Source organism: Mus caroli, unplaced genomic scaffold (assembly GCF_978045245.1).
Source record: "Mus caroli unplaced genomic scaffold, Mus_caroli_1 scaffold_17, whole genome shotgun sequence".
Taxonomy (NCBI): domain Eukaryota; kingdom Metazoa; phylum Chordata; class Mammalia; order Rodentia; family Muridae; genus Mus; species Mus caroli.
In genome coordinates, this window is record NW_028227272.1 from 30,273,650 (window position 1) to 30,290,551 (window position 16,902).

A 16,902-nucleotide genomic window follows, 5' to 3' on the forward strand; every position below is an offset into this window, starting at 1 on the left:
GTCAAGGCCCCGCGCAGGCGCACTGGACTCGCGGTGCCAAACTACAGCTATGGAGCAGGCACCTCCGGACCCCGAGAAGCTCTTGCAGCCTGGACCCCTGGAGCCGCTGGGTGGCCCTGGCGCTGTGCTGGAGGCCGTGGTCGGTGAGGAGAACGAGGGCACCCGGGAAGACGGCTCAGGGGTCGACACGGTGAGGAGAGGGGCGGCGGAGGCTTCCGGTCTGGGGCCGGGCCTAGCGGGCCGGGCCGGGCTGCCCTGGCTGGGTCTGGTGGGTGCGGTCCCGAGACCAGAGGATGACCCGAGGCCGAGTGGAAATGGCGTGCCGGAGGGCTGCGTGGGCGCTGTCACGCGTGTCCGTGGTGGCGTGGCCCGCGGTGTCAGTGGGCGCGTCCCCCGGGGTCTGGCCCTGAAGAGGCTCGCTGCTGTTTCCGGCGGGCCGAAGGGGTCGCTGGGAGGCGGCTACATCCTTGGTGAGAGGCGAGTGTGCGCAGTAAGGGGGGCTTGGCCTCTGGACACGTCGGGAACTAGACATCAGCGTCACGTTAAAGAGAAGGGACAGAGGAAGAAACATTTGTTGAACTCTCCATTTAGCTGTAATGTCGTTATTTGGGATAAGTGCCATGTTTCCCCCTACAGACGGATCCGTCTCCTGCAATCCCCGCCCCTCGATGATAACCGGTGTTTCTCACCTTTTGAGTTAAGGGAGTGTCAATCTGTCACTCTGTGAGTTGTCAATCTGTGAGTGCATCCATCCAAAGGGTCGTGACGGATTTGTAGACTCTGATGAACAAATGTTTAGGAAACTCATTAGCGCCCTGTATTTGAACTCCCTGACCCTCAGTTGCTCAGCCCCGATCCAGTCATTTTGCTGTTGCTGTTCCTGTTGCATCCTCTCCCCGCCCCCTCACCCTCAGTAGGTATTCATGCTAAGGTAACCAGTACATTTTTATGATTAATGCGTCTCTAGAGAGGACTAAGTTTCGAGAGAGCTAACCAGGAACTTCTCAGCAGCTGGAGGTTTTGACTACTTAAACCATTTATGTGTACTTATAAGTTAAAGACTTTAATTTTTTGTTTGTTTGTTTGTTTTGTTTTTTTCGAGACAGGGTTTCTCTGTGTAGCCCTGGCTGTCCTGGAACTCACTCTGTAGACCAGGCTGGCCTCGAACTCAGAAATCTGCCTCCCGAGTGCTGGGATTAAAGGCATGCACCACCACATCCGGCTAAGACTTTAATATTTAAGAACAGTTTTGAGGTCGCTGTAGAATTGAAAGGGAAATGGGGAGATTTTCCCGGATACTCAGTTCTCATATTCAGACTTGTGCCTTATCCACGCTTCTTACCAGACTGGTTTATGTTATATGCGGTGAGGCCAGGTTGTCACCCAAAGTCCATAGTTTACACACTGTCACATGAACTCTTAAGTGTCCTAAAAATCCTCTGCGCTGCCTGTTCTTCCCTGCCCCTCTCCTATTGTTCTTTCATTTTTCTTTTCTTCATTCCTGTTGTTTTCCCTTTTCAGGCATGTCATATAATTGTCATCGTATAATATGTAGCCCTTCCTACCAGCCCCAGACATTGTCGGCCTGGAATGCAGAGATCTGCCTCCTTGATATTAAAGGCATGCCTGGCTAATACATAGGTTTTTTTTTTTAAGAATTATTTATTATTATACATAAGTACACTGTTGCTGTCTTCAGATGCATCAGAAGAGAGCATCAGATCTCATTATGGGTAGTTGTGAGCCACCATGTGGTTGCTGGGATTTGAACTCAGGACCTCTGGGAGAAGAGTCAGTGCTCTTACTTGCTGAGCCATCTCTCCCCTAGTACATAGTTTTGACATGAGTTTCTTTTTTGTTTTGTATGTGTCTGTATGGGTGTATCACTCTCTGACTATGGGTGTGACTGTCTGGAGCTGTAGTTACAGGAACTGCCTGACATGGGTCCTGAAAACTGGGCTTGGGTCCTTCACAAGAGCAGTATGTACTCTGAAGATTTATTTTATTTTGTATGTATGAGTATTTTGCCTGCGTGCATGTGTGTGTGTGTGTGTGTGTGTGTGTGTGTGCACATGAGTCATTTGTGAGCCTGTGAGGGTCATAAGAGGGCATTAGATCCTCTGGAAGTGGCAGTAAGCATGATTGGGAGCCACCAGGTGGATGCTGTGAACAGAATCTGCGTCTTCTGCAAGGCCATGTAAGGCTGTCTTAGAACTCACTCTATAGACACAGCAGGCCTCAAACACAGAGATCCACCTGCCTCTGCCTCTTGAGTGCTGAAATTAAAGGCTTGTGCCACCAACACCTAGCCACAGAATGTTCTTAATCACTGAGCTGTCTGTCCAGCCTAGACTTAGACTATTCTATATGTTTTTGTTTTGACAAGATTTCATGAAGCCCAGGGCATTCTGGAACTCCTGATCTTCTTGGATTACAGGCAAGAACCACCATTTTGTAGTATTTTTGCTCTGTTTAGGTAGGTTCTCACCTTTACCTGGGTTAGCCTGGAAGTTTTGGGAATCCTTCTCTTGATTCTGTTTGTTTGTTTGTTTGTTTGTTTGTTTGTTTGTTTGTTTTTCGAGTCAGGGTGTTTCTGTGTAGCCTTGGCTGTCCTGGAACTCACTTTGTAGACCAGGCTGGCCTCGAACTCAGAAATCCACCTGCCTCTGCCTCCTGGAACTCACTTTGTAGACCAGGCTGGCCTCGAACTCAGAAATCCACCTGCCTCTGCCTCCCATGTGCTGGGATTAAAGGCGTGAGCCACCATGCCTGGCCCTTCTGATTCTTAGTGATGGGATTACAGATGTGAGCTCCCATACTTCCTCTTACTTCGTGACTGTATCTCTAAATAATGCATTCTTTGCCTTTACTCAATTTTGAAGTCTCATAAATGAAATATTTTTCATATGTCTTCTTTCTTTTGGGATTTATCATCTCAAAAGTGTGTTAGCTAACTGATTTATGGCTTTACAGTTTGGTCTCTGTGCTCCATGGTTTATTTATCTCTTGTCTTCATGGAGAGGTGGATAATGAAATTTTTGCTGTTTTAGAGAGTTATTATACATGAAGTTCCTCCTAAAGATCTCTTATTTCGAAATGTCTGAGATTCTAGTCTACATTTAGCAGTGGGATCTCAGGGTCACAGGTGGTAGTAGTGTGTGGAGCTGTAGCCATCAGTGCCGGGTTGTTTCCACGGTGGTTTATTCAGTATACACTCCCTCTCATCAGTAGTGCCAGATGTGTCCGTGAATACTGAAGATTGTCAGGGTTTATTTAAAATGTCCTCCAAACCTGTGGTTATGACCCCATGCCCAGCCGTGTTTTAGTTCTGGGATGGAATGTTAAGTTTGCCACATGCTGGGCAAACTCTTTCTATAGAACTGCACACAACCCTTGTGTCAGTTCCAGGCATCAGAAGGACTTTGATTTTGCTCATGATGATAAAATTTTATTATTTTGTGAGCATACATGTTGAATTAATATGAACTTACAGTATAGATCTAGACCTTTATGTTAATTTGTGTGTATGTGTTCATGTATGTACATGTGCACGTGTTTGTGTGTGCATGTCCTCCTTTTGTTTTTCCTTCTGTGATTCTCTAGTCCTTTGCCATCGGCCGATGTGTTTATAAAAAGATAAAGAAGTAGAAGAATATGTTCTGTGGGGGAGGTGAGGTATGGGGGGAGGGCCTTGGCGGACCCATGCCAAGGCATCCCTTCCCCTTGAAGGACCAGCCATATGACGGTATAGTATAGAATAGAGTTTATTCAGGGCATGGGGAGGGGAGTTAAGAGGGTAGTAGAGGCAGAGAAAAGCAGAGAGAGGGAGAGAGTAGAGAAATAGAGACCGACCATGTAGAAAGAGGGGGGAAGGGAATGGGGGAGAGAGAGGGAGCAAGAGAGAGAGAGAGAGAGAGAGAGAAGACTGCAAGAGAGAGAGGAGGGGGGCAAGCAGCCCCTTTTATAGTGGGCCAGGCCTACCTGGCTGTTGCCAGGTAACTGTGGGGTAGAGTTTAGACAAAATACTAACATTGGCTAATTAGAAATCTCTTATTTCCTTTTGTATTCTTACCCTGTACAGAAGAGCACATTCATTTAAACAAAACAAAGCTGTAGTCAATTTTATTTAAAATGATTTAGAGGCTGGGAGCCTGGTGACACATGGTTAATCTCAACACTTTCGGAGGCAGAGGCAGGTGCATCTCCGAGTATGAGGTCAGCCTGGTTCCAAGAGAGCCAGAACTACATATAGAGACCCTATCTTATAAAACAAAACAAAAAACTAAAAACAATATTTTAGAAAAGGGAAGAAACAAAGAAACCCAATCTCTAAGAAAAGTAGTAAATAGAAGGTAAGGAAGCCTAGCAGAAAGGAAGGAACCGGAGAGAATGGAGCTTAGACACTCCTTTTCCAATTGAAAGCTTTCGGGAGTTAAGAGACTGGTGCAGGGGCTGATGTTCACTGAGCGTCATTGCCGAGGAACTCATAAGTGGCAGTTTAAAAGGGAATGTGCCCTAGGCTTGGCAGTGTTGACAGAACCACGAGAGTTTGCTCAGCTGGTACTTAAGCATCCTAATACATAATTAGCGCCTTCCCTCCCTGAACAGCAGATCTAACTGGGTCTGCAGATGAGGATAATGTAAAAAGGAAGAGAAATTTTATAGGTACATCCTATAGCTTGGACTTTGAATGTCTCCCAACAGTTCCTGGTTAGAAGCAAGGTCTCCCTAGATGCCAAGTCTCCCAGCACCTTGATCCTTTGTACTTCCCAGGATCTCAAACTGAGCAGTAAGCTTGCATTGTTTGTGTGCCTTCCTTCCATCCTGTAAAGTAGAATGCTACTAGCTTGTAGTAACAAATTGAACTAAGCTAGTTAACTATACTTCCACTATTCATTATACCCAAACATACCATACCATCTTTTAAAATGCCCAGAAGCACTGCAGTGGTTTGGGTAAGAACTTCAGAAGTCCAGTTGTTGCAGGCTTTGTCTAAGGTGCTTTTAGAGTGTTGTGCAGATTTCAGTTAGAGGTGGGAAGTAGTGTGTGTGTGTGAGTCCTTGAGATGATTTTGGGACCTCAATGAGAGGCTCTCTCAGTCTCTTTCCCTTCCTAGCCCTGAGGTAAATGGTAGTATTGGACTACAGCTCCCCCTCTACAGTGGACTGCCTTGCTTTGGGACCAAAGCCAGTGCAGTGAGTTTTGATAAGCTAGAACTTCCAGTCAATCTTTCTGTAAGTTGATTCTCTTAGGGGTTTGCTAACTGTAGTGCAAAGGATAATTAATACAATCACTTCTGATCAGTGTAGTCGTAGCCCCAAGGAACTCACTTTAGTCACAAAGGTATCTCTCTTAGAAAGGAGATTATAAGGATACGTACTGATTAATAAAAGCACAGTGATTAGCTTTGGGATGTGGTAAGCTATTAATTTTTTCATACTTTCAAATATTTATGGGATAAACATGCATTAGTTTTTATCAGAAAAACTTAGACCTACAGTTATTGGGTAATAAATAATAGTGAGCTCTTGCTAAGTGCCAGGTAACACAATTCTTTGTATGCGTTTGTTTTTGAGATTGTACAGTGTAGTCCAGGCTAGCCTTGAACTTCATCGTTCGCCCACCACGGTCTCTTCCATCATTTTAACCATCATGCTTAGTCCGTAACTCTTTATTTTTAAACAGCACACCAATGATACATTTTACCTTTGTGCAAACACACAGTCAACAATACATTTTGTATATATTGACATGTGTATGTGTACATACATATATACTATATACAATACATGGCATACGTGTATACATGAGACTGGGACATTGACCTCAGTTGACAGTACTCAAAGATCAGGTAGACATCGCTTTTCTTTAGGAAGGCAAAGACTTGCTGCAAAATTGGAGCTGATGATGGTCACACAACACCTTTAATTCCAGCACCGGGAGGCAGAGGCATATTTCTGTTGAGTTCAAGGCCAAGGTTTACATAGTCTAGGACAGCCAGGGTTATATAGAGAGACAGACCTTGTTTCAAAACAAAACATAGAAGAGCAACAACAAAAGTTGCTAGAAAGCTGGGACGTATATGCTTGATTCTGAATTCCTGACCCCATCATCCATAGTCCAGTCTTGGAAGTCAGGAAGTCACAGGGAAGGCTGGTGTGCTGGTTAGTTTTGTCAACCTTACAAACTAGAATCACTTTGGAAGAGGGAGTCTCAGTTGAAGAATTGCCCCAGTTAGGTTGGCCTGTGGGCATGTCGTGAGGCATTTTCATATGTGTGGCCTGCGGGCATGTCGTGAGGCATTTTCATATGTGTGGCCTGCGGGCATGTCGTGAGGCATTTTCATATGTGTGGCCTGAGGGCATGTCGTGAGGCATTTTCATATGTGTGGCCTGTGGGCATGTCGTGAGGCATTTTCATATGTGTGGCCTGTGGGCATGTCGTGAGGCATTTTCATATGTGTGGCCTGTGGGCATGTCGTGAGGCATTTTCATATGTGTGGCCTGTGGGCATGTCGTGAGGCATTTTCATATGTGTGGCCTGAGGGCATGTCGTGAGGCATTTTCATATGTGTGGCCTGTGGGCATGTCGTGAGGCATTTTCATATGTGTGGCCTGTGGGCATGTCGTGAGGCATTTTCATATGTGTGGTAGTTTGAGTAGGTATGGCTCCTGTAGACCCGTGTGTGTGAATTGCTTGGCCCATGAAGAACAGCACTATCAGGAGGTGTGGCCTTGTTGGAGAAAGTTTGTTATTGTGGGGGTGGGCTTTGAAATCATACATGCTCATCCATTGTGACACACAGTCTCCCTCTGCATCCCCTGCTCCCTTTGGATGAAGATGTAAAACTCTCAACTCCTTCTCCAGCACTGGATGCTGTGATGTTCCTCACCATGATGATGATGGACTCTGAGACTGCCCCAATTAAATGTTGTTCTTTTTGAGTGTTGCCTTAGGGGCTGGAGAGAGGACTCAGCAGTTAAGAGCACTGACTGCTCTTCCAGAATTCAATTTCTAGCAACCATATAGTTGCTGGATATAACAGATGCTCACAACCATCTGTAATGGGATTTTTTGGTTTTTGGTTTTTGGTTTTTGAGACAGGGTTTCTCTGTATAGCCCTGGCTGTCCTGGAACTCACTTTGTAGACCAGGCTGGCCTCTGCATCCCAAGTGCTGGGATTAAAGGCATGGGCCCCATCAATGAGTGTATGAGGTCCATTCTCATATAAACACCACACCCAGGAAGTTCAAAGTATTTGTGTTCCTTAACTGACTTTATTTTTAATTTTATTCTGTCATATTTAATGCTTTGTAACTTGTGTTTTTGTTTAGGGTTCCGTCCATAACAGACTAAAATGGGAGGTAGCGTTAGTATTATCCTCGGCAGTGATTTGGAGGCTGTGTAGTTTTTACTTTCCTCAAACATAACAGAAACATTTTTTTGTTGTTGTTGTTATGTGTGACCATTTCAAATTGTTTTGAGGGCTGGAGAGATGGCTCAGCAGTTAAGACTCCTCTTCCAGAGGTCTTGAGTTCAATTTCCGGCAACCACATGGTGGTTCACAAGCATCTGTAAAGGGATCTGATGCCCTCTCTTCTGGTGTCTGAAGACAGCTAAAGTGTACTCATATAAATTAGATAAATAATTATTTTTAAAAAATTGTTTTGAGTTAGAGTATGTTGACTTATGCCTATAGTTCAAGGCCAGCCTCGGCCTCATCATGAGTTTCAAGCCAGCTTAGAACAAAGTGAGACTTGGTCTCAGGAAACTTTCTGCATTTTGAAACCTCACATTTATAATTTGTACTTGTATCTTTTTTTAAAAAGATTTATTTATTATTATTCATAAGTAAATTGTGGCTGTCTTCAGATACACCAGAAGAGGGCGTCAGATCTCATTACAGGTGGTTGTGAGCTACCATGTGGTTGCTGGGATTTGAACTCAGGACCTCCGGGAGAAGAGTCAGTGCTCTTAACCACTGAGCCATCTCACCAGCCCTGTACTTGTGTAATTGTGACCAAGTAAGTACGTGACAGAAACAACTTGAGGGTTGGTCATGGCTCCCTGGTGTACCTGACTGCTTGGCTCCATTCTGCCTGGGGCAGAGTGTCATAGTGGCTAGAGCATGTGAAGAAGGCTGCCCCTTCATCAGGCAGGGAGAAGCCACTTCAAAGACACTGCCCCAGTGACCTAGTTCCTCCATAATACAGCCTCCTAAGGTTTTACCAGATTACAGAGTTATTCCAGCAGCAGGGGACTGAGGGGGTGAGGGGTGAGGGGGGCACTGTCACGTTGCGGATTCAAACCATAATGTAAGCAGACTGTGAAGAGCCTTTTCCCAGAAACTGTTTGAGATCAGTTTGCCAACATGCTGTATTATCTCTGGATGGTCTGATACTTGATGTGTAGATCAGGCTAGCTAGACATTCACCCACTTCGGCCTTCTGATGCTGAGATTAAAAGTGTGCACCAGCACTGCCCAACAGCTTCATTATTCTTGAACTTAGTGCTTTTTAAAGATTTTGTGTTTATTCTAACTGGATAGTATGACAGACTAAAATCATGAGGAATGCATTATTGTTTGGGCTGAGAAGGTAATTTGCTTTATCAGTGTGTGCTTTCAAATTTGAGAGAGTTTTCACTGGAGCAGATGGTGGTAAGTCAGAAGGTTTAGTTTAGAGTATATGTATCTCGGCCAGTGTGGCTTTCATCATCCTGATGGTTACTGGCTTGTCTTAGGTAATTTCTTGAGCTTTCTTTTGGCTGAAGGGCTTCTTTCTGGCTCTTATTTTCTCTTGTTTATATAAATATACATCACTTTCTGCGTCTTTCCTGGGCATGCTTCCTATATTACTGTTTTTCATCATTGAAGCCATTTTTAGTAAGTCATGCATAACTCTAGTTTTCTCTGTGTAACATAACTCTTGCTTTACTGTAGCATTTTGTGTGTGTCCACGTGTATATGGACTTCTGTAGATGCCAGATTTTCATATTGGGTATCTTCCTGAATCACTTTCTACCTTTTGGCGGGGGGGGGGGGGGGGGGCAGTGTCTCTAACTGACCTGGAGCTAGCAAATTGAATTAGGCTGGCGAGCTGGAAACCACAGAGATCCCCCTGCCTCCTCCTCCCCAGTGCTAGAATTAAGAGTGCAGCACTTTGCTTGGCTTTTCTTGTGAGTACTGGGACACCAAACCTAGTTTCCTATGCATCAATAGCAAGCACTTTACTGAGTCATCGCCATAGCCTGTGTAGCTTTTCCCCCTATAATATTTCTTTTGATTATTGGAACTTTATATCATGAACACTGAGCACACTTACTTCTGAGTCCTCCCAGGTTCACTCTCACCCTTGAGACCTCCCCAGACAGAAAGAAGAAAAAGAAAAAAAGCTCAATCTGTGTTGCCCTTGTACTCACTCTCTGGAGTGCTGGTGTGGGTTTGCCTACTTTATTGTGTTCTTATCTCTACCACCCTTCCTGCCCTTATTCCACCCTAACCCCTTCTAACACCCCCAACACTAGGTAGGTTAGAAAGGGAAAGGGAAAAGGGAGGGGGGGAATAGACTTCTACTTCTATAGCCTACTTCCTGCTGATTAGGGTTGTTGGGGCAAGTCCAGTCTTTGCTGTCAGAATATCCAGCAGTCCAGCAAACTAGCAATAACAAATACAACAGCAAGAGGAACCAGCAGCAGTTGGGGGTTGTGTGTGTGTGTGTGGGGGGGGGAACACCAGCAAGGGGAGCAACAGCTACAACAGGCCCTCTCAGGGTTCTCAAATCTGCCGAGTCACCAGAATTAAACTATCTGCAGCTGGCAAAAATCACAACACTCAAGAGCACAAGACAATCATAGATAATGGCTATGGACTGTCCTTGGAATTTCCAACCCAAATAAGCCCGTATAAAAAGTACTCAATCCAGTTAGTATTTATGTCTAGATTGGGCAGATCTAACACATACTAACTTAGTCCCCAGCTATAAGACCCTTTGCTATTTGTGGTTTCTCCTGGCCTCTTGGTTCTGCTCCCTCATGACCTCCTCCTCCTCTTTCTCCTCCTCCTCCCCCCCCCCTCCTTTTTTTCTGTCCTCTCTCTTCCATACTCATTCTCCTTTCTCTCCCTGCCCTCCTCAAAGACATCCTGTCCCACCTATCACTTCCACTGCCCAGTCATAGGCTCTGGCCTTTATTGACCAATTAAAATGGGGAGAGGGTTCACATGTGATCACCTGAATCCATGATCAACTGCTCATGGGGCAGCACTCTTGAGAAAGCAGAATTAACATCAGAATACACACACACACAAACACACACACACACACTCGCCTGTCAACCACCACTTCTTTTGTGTTTGTTTTTTTTTTTTTTTTTTAATATAGACTTGCGGTTCTTCTAGTAAAAATAAAAGAAACTACTCTCTTTGTTTTCAGATCTCTTTTTATGTATTAATTTTAAGGTAACAAATGCAAAAAATAATGAATTTCATTTTGGCTTTTTTTTTTTTTTTTTTTTTTTTGGTTTTTTGAGACAGGGTTTCTCTGTATAGCCCTGGCTGTCCTGGAACTCACTTTGTAGACCAGGCTGTCCTCAAACTCAGAAATCCGCCTGCCTCTGCCTCCCAAGTGCTGGGATTAAAGGCGTCCACCACCATGCCCGGCATGGCATTTTTTTATGTGTGTATCTTTATATTTTTTTCTAACATATCCTCTCCTGCTACCTATTCACAAAAGGAGTCTGCTCTTTTTTTTTTTTTTTTTTTTTAGAGAGGGTTATGCATACATGTGTATGTCTGTATCAGTTGGATGATGAACTCTGATATGGAAGTGTAAGCAAAATACAATACACCTACTCCCTTTCAACATGTTTTTTGTCAAGGTTTTCATTGCAGCAATAGTAACATAACTCAGATAGAATGGAACCCAGGGCCTTGTGCTTGCTAGACAAGAGTTCCACAATTCACTGAGCTGAATTCCAAACCTCTGCAAGTACTTTTGTAGACAGAATCTATGCATGTATTGTGTTGATGGGTTAGTAGGTATTTGGTACTTGATAATCTACTACTTCCTCAGTTTATAATATAACCTAAAGATTTTTGTTTTTATAATGATGAGACTTGAACTTAGAGCCTCAAACATGGTAAGCAGGAATCTATCTCTTTGCTGCTGCCCATCTGAAGACTTTTTCTTATATGTTCCTGTATAGCTTCATTCTTGGTTGCTTACACATTAAATGGATGACACCCATTAAAATGCCTCTCAAGAAGCTAATGTGCTGCAGTTGTGTAAGCCATGACAACTCAAATAATATATCTGTGTGTGTTTGTGGTACATGTGTGTGGCGGTTAGAGAATAACCGTGGTCTCACAGTTCTCCATTGCACAGGCCAGGCTAGTTGGCCCAGGAGCTTCTGGGACTTCTCCTGTCACTGCCTCCCTTTGCGCCGTGGAAGGAACATTAGTGTTACAGATATACGCTGTTCCATGCAGCTTTCCCGGGACCTGGGATCCAGACTCAGGGCCTCATGCGTGCACGGCAAGCTCTGTACCTATTGAGCCCACAAACCTGAAATATTTGGTGATAAGTTACTCTCCAATGGTGAAATAGCCAATTCAGGCCAAATTAAAGTCTATAAACGCAGGGTTTTGGGGAATCTGCTCTTGGGGTAGGTACACTGGACTCAGGGAATGAGGCTAGGGATGTTGTTGCCAGCCATGCCTCAACAGGTAGGGACTAAGGGTTGCAGGAGTAACCTGAGGTCAGATCTGCTTTGCTATGTAAAATGTGTGCCTCAGCTGTTTGTCCTATGACTGAATACCAACATTTACCAGTACCAGGTATTATTAGTATGGCTGTGGGTTTTCCAATACCATTTCACTATCTTATATTAATTGCACAGGATAGCGGGGTTCTGTTATACTGTCTCTAGATCACATTCACCCCTCTTACCTCATCTATCAGTACCATCTTTAAGGGCTTTTACTGTTCCATTTATTTATTTATTTATTTATTTATTTATTTATTTATTTATGTGTGTATTTTTTGTCCAGATGACGGGAAATAATTTTTGGTTGAAGAAAATAGAAATCAGTGTTTCAGAAGCAGAGAAGAGAACTGGAAGGAACGCCGTGAACATGCAAGAAACGTACACTGCCTACCTCATCGAGACGCGGTGGGTTGCAAGGATGCGCTTGCGTCAGATGGAAAGGTTTTCTAACAAACAGTTGGGCAGAGTGAGGCTGGAGAACTGTAGTCTCCGTCAGAGGCTGGTTCTTGTGGTAGGATGTTGTTAGAGGTCTGGAGCTTTGTCTTTTAGAGCATGTGGGGATGCTTCAGTGTCTTGGAAACCATGTGCCATTCTTAACGCCTTCTAATTTGGAAGGCAAACCCAATGATAACATTTGCTTGTAAGTTGAGATAAAATTAAATATTTCATGTTAAAGTTGTAAATTTAAAATTGTGTTTTATAGCCGGGCAGTGGTGGTGCACGCCTTTAATCCCAGCACTTGGGAGGCAGAGGCAGGTGGATTTCTGAGTTCGAGGCCAGCCTGGTCTACAGAGTGAGTTCCAGGACAGCCAGGGATACACAGAGAAACCCTGTCTCAAAAAAAAAAAAAAAATTGTATTTTATATTTCTTATTGTGTTGTCTTTTTAGTAATATGTAATTAATAGGCTTAGTGATAAGCTTAATATATTTGTTTATTTATTGTTGGTTTTTCGTTTATTTATTGTTTTAAATAAATAGGCAGGGTCTCTATGTAGCCCTGGCTGTCTGAAATTTGCTGTATAGACCAGCCTGGCCTGGAACTCACAGAGATCCACCTCCTGTATCTGCATTGTGCCATCATGCCCAGCCATATATGTGTGTGTGTGTGTGTGTGTGTGTGTGTGTATATGTGTGTATATTTATATATATTTATTTATTTGTTTACTTACTTACTACTTACATGTAGGCTAGTGGTGCACACTTGTAATACTAGCACCAAGATCAAGAGGATCAGGAGTTTAAGACCATCTTTGGAGATAGATAGATAGATACATAGATACCCTGTCTCAAAATAGTAATGGTGAAAACAAGCAATAATTGCTAAGACCAATAGTGTAGGGCCTAGATAGATAGGTTAATGGTAAGAGCATACACTGCTCTCGCAGAGGACCTAGAGTTCACTTAACAGCAGCTCCCAGGAATCCAATCCCTTGGCCTCTGAGAACACCTGCACTCACATGGCATATACACACAAGGATACATATAATTAATAATAAAATAAGTCTTCGGAAAAGAGACATTGGTAGCTGAGCGAGGTGGCATATGCCATTAATCTCAGCACTCCGGAGGCAGAGACAGGTGAGTCACTGTGAGTTTGAGGCTAGCCTGGTCTACACAGTGAGTTCCAGGACATCCAGGTCTACACAGTAGTGTAAATCTAGTTACTCAGGAGGCTAAGGCAGGAAAATTAATATCTTTTCTTTCTCTCACTAACCTAAGGCCTCATTTACTACCTGCCCATATAGAAGGATCACTTAAATTTAGGAGTTTGAGGCCAGCTAGGCCAGCATAGTAGAACCCTTCTAAGAATCAAAACAAACTAACAGATGAGCAGCTATTATGCTGAGCCTGACACATTTTTCAAAGGGCTGCTCCAAGACTGATTTGCTTCTCCGTCACTTTGTCCTAATGGACAAGTGCACATTGTGGTTGTTTGTGCATTTCTTAGAGGGCAAGTAAGTTATTGTCAAGTGAATAGTTGGAAAAAAAGGAAGTCTTGATAGTGCCTCCAATGTTTCTCTGTGGCTGGGCTTGGTGGCACTCTCTTTTTATCTTTGCACGTGGCCTTGAGTTCCAGGCCAGCCAGAACTACATAGTGAGACCCCACCTTAAACAACAAGCAAAATACTACATTCTTGAGGGTAGCAGAAATCCTTAGTGCCTTAACATAACCTTTCCACTATTTTACCCTTATTTTCTCCCAACTGTACTTTAGACTTTTATGTAGATAAAGCATGAGGTGCCTGCAGGCTCTTTAAAAGGAAAACAGAGTTGTGAGTTTTCTTGCCCTTTCAGAGCAGACTAAGTTTGCTCTTGTGGACTCTCCTGGTATTTAGAGCCATCTGATTTATTCATATCCTGAACTGAGTGAGGTTCTGTGGTATCTTAGTCTTTGTCATGAAGTTGTTCCCTCTTTGTGGTAGTAACAATGTTACAAATGCCTTTTATGTTGTGAAATCAGTATCACACTTGGGCTTTTAGAATGTCTCTAACATAGCTCTTTCTCAAGAGGTCAGGCAGGTCTTCTCTAACAGGAGGGAGCCAGCGGGAGCTGTGGACTTGGGTGGGTCTGGTCAGCTGCACCCTCATCCTCCCTGTTTCCCTGGGTTGTAAGGGCTAAGCAAGAAACATGAAAAGTTCTTCACTGTGTCACGGCTGGTTTTGAATGAGGTGGTGTTGTGTTGTGTGTTCTAAATAACAGAGGCGCTGTTTGTTTCTTTCCAGGTCAGTTGAGCATGCCGATGGTCAGAGTGTGCTCACAGACTCGCTGTGGAGGCGGTACAGTGAGTTCGAGTTGTTGAGAAACTACCTTCTAGTATACTATCCACATGTTGTTGTGCCACCTCTCCCAGAAAAACGGGTAAGACATAGACAGCGGGAGGAGCTGAGGAGTCTACAGTGAGCCACTCATTTATTTGTTTTCCTTCTTTTTTGTTTTTGGTTTTTCGAGACAGGGTTTATCTGTGTAGCCCTGGCTGTCCTGGAACTCACTCTGTAAACCAGGCTGGCCTCGAACTCAGAAATCTGCCTGCCTCTGCCTCCCATATATATTTCTGCTATATAGATATAGATACAGTTTGCTCACTTTCTATAATGTTATTTGTATGTATATGATTTCAAGGCTGACCATTTGGCACTGGGTAATCACTTGGGTTCTTCCATTGGAAAGACTCTTTCTCTCATTTTTAGCATTTATTAGTTGCCCAAAGTTTTTACATAGGGTCAAGGCCCCATAAGGTTTCCCTTTTCCATGTTAGCCTGTTCTTAGTGTAGTCCCTGTGCGCGTCGTGTTTAGGCAGTCAGGTTCATAGGTATAACTTCCCTATCACTCCGGGGAGATGCAGTCTCCCAGCAGACTATGTTCCCTCCTTAGGCACCACAGGCTCACTCCCTCTCTGTGTTTTGATCACTTGTGATTTTCTTTAATGGTTTCCTCCTGTTGTAAAGAGAAGGTTCTTTTATGAGAGTGTGCAGACTATTTTCATATTAACTTGACAAAAGCTAGTGTAATCTAAGTGAAGGGAACCTCAATTGAGAAAATGCTTCTAGAAGATCGAGCTGTAGGCAAGCCTATGAGGCATTTTCTTAATTAGTAACTGATGTGGATTGAGAAGGGAGGGCCCAGCCCATTGTGGGTGGCGACATCCCCAGGCTGGTGGGCCTGGGTTCTATAAGAGAGCAGGCTGAGCAAGCCATAGGGAGCAAACCAGTAAGCAGTGCCCTCCTTGGCCTCTGCATCAGCGCCTGCCTCAGGTTCCTGTCCTGTCTGAGTTCCTGTTTTAACTTCCTTTGATGATACTTCCAGTAATATGGAAGTTTAAGCCAAATAAACCCTTTCCTCCCAAGTTGCTTTGGTCATGGTGTTTCATTGTGGCAATGATAATCCTGGCTAAGACGGCGGGTAAGAGCTACAAGTGAGTCCCTGTGGCTGAGCCCGTTCCTAATGGTTGCTTTGCTTACCTAGGCAGAGTTCGTGTGGCATAAACTCTCTGCTGACAACATGGACCCAGACTTTGTGGAGAGACGACGCGTGGGCTTAGAAAACTTCCTCTTGAGGGTGGCTTCACATCCTGTCCTTTGTAGAGACAAAATCTTCTATTCATTTTTAACCCAGGTATTTTTCTTTTAATTAGTCTTTTAAAAATATTCATTAGAAAACAAATATTCATTAGAGTTAGGCTTTTAAAAAAATTACAAAATGCTAATCCTCAAGGGTCTTTCGAATCAGCTTTTGATAGGCAGGTTATTGTGTTTGGTTTAGTTTGAAATTTGAGTTACTGGATTATGTCATTAACTACGATTTTCATTTAATTTATGTATCATTAGTGTGCATGTGTTCTCGTGAGTGTGCTATGGGGAAGCGCACACCTGTCATGGCACACAAGGCGGGGTCAAAGGACAGTTCTGTAGAGTTGGCCTCCTCTGTGACCTTCACATGGGCTCTTGGATTTGAATTTAGGCTGCCAGTCTAGCATGGCAAATGCTTTACCTAGATACTGAGCCATGTCACCCGCTCCATAGCTAAGCTTGTCAAAAATTACTTATTTAGAGTGTGTGTGTGTGTGTGTGTGTGTGTATGTGTGTGTATATGTACAACGTGTGCAGGTCAAAATCAGGGTTGGATCCCTGGGAACTGGAGTTAGCTATGCTAACCTACAATGTGGGCACTGGATCTTCTGCTAAAAAGAGAATGTGCTCCTATCCACTGAGCCATCTCTCCAGCCCCATCATAGCTAAATTTTTATACTTAAGGATGCTAAAGACTTTATGTTTGTTACAATTATCTAAATAAAAGCTTAATCTTTTTTTTTTTTTTTGAAATTAGACAGAAAACCTATTGTTACAAAGATTGGGTTTTGCTATGTGGCTTTCTTTTAGAAAAATTGGAGAAAGCTTAACACTTCTTTATATTTATATATATATATATATATATATATATATATATGTATATATATATATATATATGTATATATATATATATATATTTACATTTCAAATGTTATCCCCTTTCCTAGTTTCCCCTCCAAAAACCCCCTATCTCCTCTCTCCTCCCCCTGCTCCCCAACCCACCCACTCCCATTCCTGGTCCTGGCCTTCACAGGACCAAGGGCCTCTCCTCCCATTGATGACTGACTAGG

At 43.6% G+C, this 16,902-nt stretch overlaps 1 protein-coding gene across 1 annotated transcript in view; it reads left to right on the top strand.

Annotated features, from left to right (window-relative positions):
- Snx4 (sorting nexin 4) overlaps positions 1-16,902 on the top strand; it is a 48,207-nt gene continuing 31,305 nt past the window's right edge. Inside the window, exons 1-4 of the mRNA XM_021184727.3 lie at positions 1-190; positions 12,047-12,168; positions 14,489-14,624; positions 15,729-15,878. Of these exons, the coding sequence (XP_021040386.1) occupies positions 50-190; positions 12,047-12,168; positions 14,489-14,624; positions 15,729-15,878 (549 nt within the window). The 5' untranslated portion in view covers positions 1-49. The remainder of the gene's footprint in view (positions 191-12,046; positions 12,169-14,488; positions 14,625-15,728; positions 15,879-16,902) is intronic.